The 5,895-nt window shown below is 43.0% G+C and overlaps 1 protein-coding gene across 2 annotated transcripts in view; it reads right to left on the minus strand.

The window, feature by feature from the left end:
- The window catches only part of Cdc25c (cell division cycle 25C), a 29,665-nt gene that overhangs the window by 16,875 nt on the left and 6,895 nt on the right, over positions 1 to 5,895 (minus strand). The window contains exons 5-8 of one of the 2 annotated variants that reach the window (XM_005355916.2): positions 5,101 to 5,134; positions 4,785 to 4,874; positions 4,151 to 4,249; positions 2,875 to 3,024 (exon numbers count right to left, since the gene is read on the minus strand). In XM_005355916.2, coding sequence (XP_005355973.1) covers positions 2,875 to 3,024; positions 4,151 to 4,249; positions 4,785 to 4,874; positions 5,101 to 5,134 — 373 coding nt within the window. The remainder of the gene's footprint in view (positions 1 to 2,874; positions 3,025 to 4,150; positions 4,250 to 4,784; positions 4,875 to 5,100; positions 5,135 to 5,895) is intronic. The other variant, XM_013349592.1, reaches the window with a different exon arrangement.

Genomic DNA, 5,895 nt, shown 5'->3' on the forward strand with positions numbered 1-5,895 from the left:
AAAAAAGTGGTACATTTACACAATGGAATACTACACAGCAGAAAAAAAATAACGACAGGTTGAATTTTGCAGGAAAATGGATGGAGCTAGAAAACATCATTTTGAGTGAGGTAACCCAGACCCAGAAAGACAACTATCACATGTGGTTTTTAAACAAAAAGCAAAGAAAATCAGCCTATAAACCACAATCCCAGAGAACCTAGACATCAATAGGGACTAAGAGAGACATACATAGATTTAATCTACTTGGGAAGTAGAAAAAGACAAGATCTCCTGAGTAAATTGGGAGCATGGGGACCTTGGGAGAGGGCTGAAGGGAAGGGAGCAGAGAAAAATGTAGAGCTCAATAAAAATCAATACAATTAAAAAAAAAAAAGGTGTAAAGAACAGGGCTGGCAAGATGGCGCAGTAAGTAAGGTACTTGCTGGCGCCTGGCAGCCTGAGTTCAATTCCTAGAACCCATATAAATGTGGACAGGAGAACCAGCTCCACAGTCTCCTCTAGCCAGGCAGCGGTGGTGCACGCCTTTAATTCCAGCAATTGGGAGGCAGAAGCAGGTGGATCTCTCCTCCATTAAACACTGCTACCCTGTGTTTACACACACACATACACACAGATGTGTGAGATAAGAACATACATGCTTTATTTTAGGGAGAAGCAGAGATTGAGACAGGCTGGCCTTGAACTTGGACTTCTCTTGCCTCAGCTTCCTGAGTGCTGGAATTATACAAATTGCTCTTAATACTTTATCATATGGACAGGAATTCTGTGGAAGTTATTATGTCCTCCATTTGACATGCGTATTCGTGTAACCCACGTGCATGTGTGCACGTGTCTGTGAATGCGTGTGGAGGCCCTAGGTGGACGCCAATCGTCTTCCTCAATCACTCTCCTCATTCACGGAGGCAGTCTGTCAACTGAACGGAGAGCTGGCTGGTGAGGCTGCTCTACAAGCCTGCTGACCCCAATCTCCGTCTGCTGTCTTCCCCTTTCTAGAGCTGGATTACAGGTGGAACCACCCAGCATTTATGTGGGTTCTGGGACTTTATAAGCTGAGCCTTCTGCCCAGCCCTGCTCTCCCATTTATGGGAAAACTGAGGCTCACAGTGGATGGCAGATGGCCGAACACAGGAACTGAAACCCATGGACCACATCTGCCTTGTGGAAACAGGGTATCCCTCTGCTACCCTGGCCAACTTCGAGCTCGAGGAAACCTTCCTGTCTCAGCACACCAAGTGCGAGAATTATAAGCATCAGCCACCAAGCTTGGCAAATCATTTATCTTTAACTTTATAAAGTTTCAGTACAAGGGTGCATTGTATGTCGAGTACACTATTTCCACACCCCTCATCCTGCCCTTTTGTGTCCATCCACTTCCATTAGTCAGCTTATCCCTCCAGACAGAGTTACTCCACTTACGGGAATGGATTTTCAAACATCTTTGCCCACATTAGTTTCAAATCAATGAAGCTGATTCAGAAGTGCTAAACACCTCAGAAACTATCTCTGGAATGTTAACACACACCTACAAGGCACAAGCAGTTTCAAATTATCTCCTAGTGGTGTGGGAAGTACACCGTAAAACACTTGCAAGATCCTGCCTGGTTATTCCAGCCATCACTTCTGCTGATGCCTCAAATTACTGACTAAAATTTCTCATCCAGTAATAGGATGATCTCCATGGTGACAAGACTCTATCCGTCAGGTGAGTCTTCGAGTCTAAAGACTTGTTTCTTTCTTTCTTTCTTTCTTTCTTTCTTTCTTTCTTTCTTTCTTTCTTTCTTTCTTTCTTTCTTTCTTTCTTTCTTTCTTTCTTTCTTTCTTTCTTTCTTTCTTTCTTTCTTTCTTTCTTTCTTTCTTTCTTTCTTTCTTTCTTTCTTTCTTTCTTTCTTTCTTTTTTAATTAAAATAAAAATTTAAACTTAAACCCTGGTCTTCTGAAAGAGCAGCCCAGGCTCTTAACTGCTGAGCCATCTCTCCAGTCCACTACCCCTTTAAGACCAGGCCTCACTAAGTAATCAAGGCTGGCTTTTCACTTATAACCTTCCTGCTTCTATTTACCAAGCAGTGAAATTATAGACATGTATCATGACTAAGATCCTGGCTTTTTGTTTTGTTTTCACAGCCCTGTACAATAGGTATAGACTATTGTTTACTTAGGAACAAATGTAGAAGCTCATACCTGTAATTCTAGCACTTGGGAGACTGAGGCAGGAGGATTAAGGAGTTCCAAGACAACCTGGGCTATACAGTGAATTCCAGACCAGTTTTGGATACAAGTAAGTTCTAGGACAGCCTGGGCCTCAAAGTTAGACCCTGTCACAAACAAACAAACTGAGATGGACAATTTGGAAAAGCAGCACACCTGTAGTCTTAGTATCCTGGGGGTTAAGACAGGAGTGTGCCCGTCAAAGCTGCTCTGAACAGCAATGTCAGCAACCCAGACTACATCCTGAGACCCCATTTTTAAAAAACAAAGACAGCAGGGCAGTGGTGATACACGCCTTTAATCCCAGCAGTCAGGAGGCAGAGGCAGGCAGATCTCTGTGAGTTCAAGGCAAGCCTGGTCTACAGAGTGTGTTCCAGGGCAGCTAGGGCTGTTAGACAGAGAAACCTTGTCTCAAAAAACTAAAAGAAAAAAAAAAAACAACCCAACAACAATAGCAGAAACCAAGGGCCACTGAGATGACTCAGCTTGTGAAGCCTGCTAATCTGAGATTGATGCCTGGATGATAAGAGAGAACTAACTTTCACAAGTTGCCCTCTGACCACCACACATATGGCATACACATACACACAAACATACAGACACATGCACATAAAAAATGAAATGGAAAAGAAAGGATGAAAAATTAAAAATAACAGAATACCGTACCTTGGTGCCTTGGTCTTCCAGGGAAAACTCCATTGGCTCCTCTGAAATCCCTTCTTGGTCTTCTAGCTTTAGATTTTGACTCAGTTTTGGAACTGTAGTAATGGGACTGCCCAGATACCTCATTTCATTTTCCACCATGATTCTATTTTCCTATCAAGTATATTGACGAGATTAAAACCTAGTTAGGGCTGAGTGTGAAAGCACATGTCCATGATCCCACTAATCAAGAGGCTGGTGCAAAAGGAAGAGCAGGCCAAGGCAAGCCTGGGCTACATATTCAAATCCTGTCTCAATGAAGGAACAAAAAATGAAAAATAACAAACAAGAAACCCTGACTTTATTCAGAACACTTGTATCAGTCGGAGGAGGGGGGTGGTAGCGCACACCTTTAATTCCATTGCTTGGGAGTCTCTGTGAGTTCAAGGACAGCCTGGTCTACAAGAGTTAGTTTCAAAGCTACAGAGAAACCCTGTCTTGAAAAACCGGAAAAACAAAACAAAACCAGAACACTTGTATCATGTACAAAGACTGACTCAAAATATACTAACAATATAAATGTAAGAATTAAAAGTGTACAACTCTTAAAAGTGACCTGTAGGGGCAGAAACCTCTAACATCAGGACTCAAAAGACCAGAGAGGAGGACAGAGAACAGGCATTCAAGGCTAGCCTGAGCAGTGAAACCTCACTTCAAAAAAGAATAAAGAAACTAGGCAACATGCATCGTGGCGCAGGGTTGTTATCCTAGCACTAGACTGAGATATCAGGATTGTTGTGGGTTTTAGGACAGCCTGAACTACACAGCGACTTCCAGGCTAGCTTGAACTACAGAGTGAGACCTTGTTTCAAAAACCCAAAAAGCAAAGCCGGGCGGTGGTGGCGCACGCCTTTAATCCCAGCACTCGGGAGGCAGAGACAGGCGGATCTCTGTGAGTTCGAGACCAGCCTGGTCTCAAGAGCTAGTTCCAGGACAGGCTCCAAAACCACAGAGAAACCCTGTCTCGAAAAACAAAACAAAAAAAAAAAAAAAAAAAAAAAAAAAAAAAAAAAAAAAAAAAAAAAAAAAAAAAAAAAGAAAGGAAGAAAAAAGAAGAAGGAACCAAAGGCCTAAGAAAAATTCTCACTCCATAGTTTAAACACCTAAAAAGACAGAGATTGGATTTACTCCCTCACCCTTTTATCACCTAAAGCAGCTCAGAAAAAGTCAACAGGCCAGAAGTCCACAGCTTACTCTCTGGTCCATGATACTCCAGTCGCCAACATATCCAACAACTCACCAGCACAGGAAGGGGAGAAGCCAGGGGCTCTCCAGGCAGGTTTTGAAACCTCGGGGTCCTAGGTGCCTCCCACTCCAATGTCTTCAGATTGGTGTTTATCTGCATAAGAAAAACTGCATTGGCTGGAGGAAGAGAAGTAGTAATGTCTGCCAAAAGAATCACATCTCATAAACACATACACACAAACATCAAATGCATATCGGAAGATATATAATACTTTGAACTTCATGTCTGATAACCTAGATTTGCTTTGGAGAATACAAATTTTATCATCATAAGCAAAAGGATAGAGAAGAAAGTTTGCTTGGGAAGGTATACTTGCATATAGGTGTGTACTATGCGTGCCTACACCTACAAACATAACATGACAGTTTCAAAACAATCATTTACATGATAGTAATGGCAATCTGTATACTTAAACTGATGAACTGGAGATAACTGATAACTTGCTATAGAGCTAGATGTTTGTCCTAAGGTTAAACATTAGGCAGAAAAACAAGAGGTGTTTTTTTTTGTTGTTGTACAGTGATGGAATTCACTTGTCTAGCATATTGAGCCTAGGTTTCATGACATCAAGTAGTTGTTCATTTAAAAAAATAAAATTAATATAGCAAGGTTTCCACTAAATACTCACATTTTCTTTATTTGCAGATAGGTCACGCATTGCATCTGTTTTTCTGTGGCCATGGTCCAAAGCATTTGGAGTACTACACAGAAGCTGCACCTAAAAGACGGTGTCTACTGAAAACATCTGATCTCCGTAAGCCACACCACCAGCTGGGACCCCTCGGCTTCCCACCAGAGAAATAAAGCCACAGTCAAACCAAGGGAGAGTCTAGGCTGGGCTTGGTGATGCATGCCTGAAGTGTCAGCTAGCCAAGCATAGTGAGACCCCTATTCAAAGGAAGGGGCGGAGGTAGGAAGGTGGGTGGGCAGGCCGGTCTACCTACTGGGATGCCTTTCATAAGGTCCTGGTGATGATTCCTGAAGATTAAAACAAAAACAGACCACTAGTCAGGTAATCCCCAAACACAGTGGTTCTTCGATGGTTAGGGGCACCTGGCTTTTCCTTTCTTCTATTCAAGGAATCCTAGTGTTTATTTGTCTCTTCCAACAATACGCAGGGTATTAAATATCAAGACTCAGTGGCGTCCTGGGGAAAAGGCCCTCAGTTCACCAGCATACCTGACCTGGATGAGATAAACAGGTGCACAAGAAAGTCTATTCTGATGCTAGGATGTAACCCTGGGGCCTTGGGTGAGCCCAGCAACCACCAGACAACACCTGCCACTCCTGTTCCCACACTGGCGACAGGAGGCTCTTCAGAGCTGAGTTTCGATCTTCCCTCCCACAACCCACCTAGTCGACAAGCATGGGCTATTTACAACAACCCAAAACCAGGCCAATGGCCCGACACTGTGGAGCCAGCAGTCAGGTCATACTGGACGACAATGAGACCCAGCCTCCAAGAAAAAAGTATTGAAAGAGGAAAAAAACCAAAATCAATCCAGGTGGTGGTCACAAGCCTTTAATCCCAGCACTCTGGAGCCTGATCTGTAGAGTATCAGGACCAGCCAGGGCTACACAGAGAAATCCTGTCTTGAAGAAGAAGAAGAAAAAAAAGAGGAGAAGAAAAGACAGAAAAATCAGTTCAAAGACAACAATGAATACAAGTAAAATTTTCACATGTACTCATAAAAGCTGCCATAGAAAGCTTTCCCCAGCCGGGCGGTGGTGGCGCACGC

The sequence above is a fragment of the Microtus ochrogaster genome, chromosome 18 (assembly GCF_000317375.1).
Source record: "Microtus ochrogaster isolate Prairie Vole_2 chromosome 18, MicOch1.0, whole genome shotgun sequence".
Taxonomy (NCBI): domain Eukaryota; kingdom Metazoa; phylum Chordata; class Mammalia; order Rodentia; family Cricetidae; genus Microtus; species Microtus ochrogaster.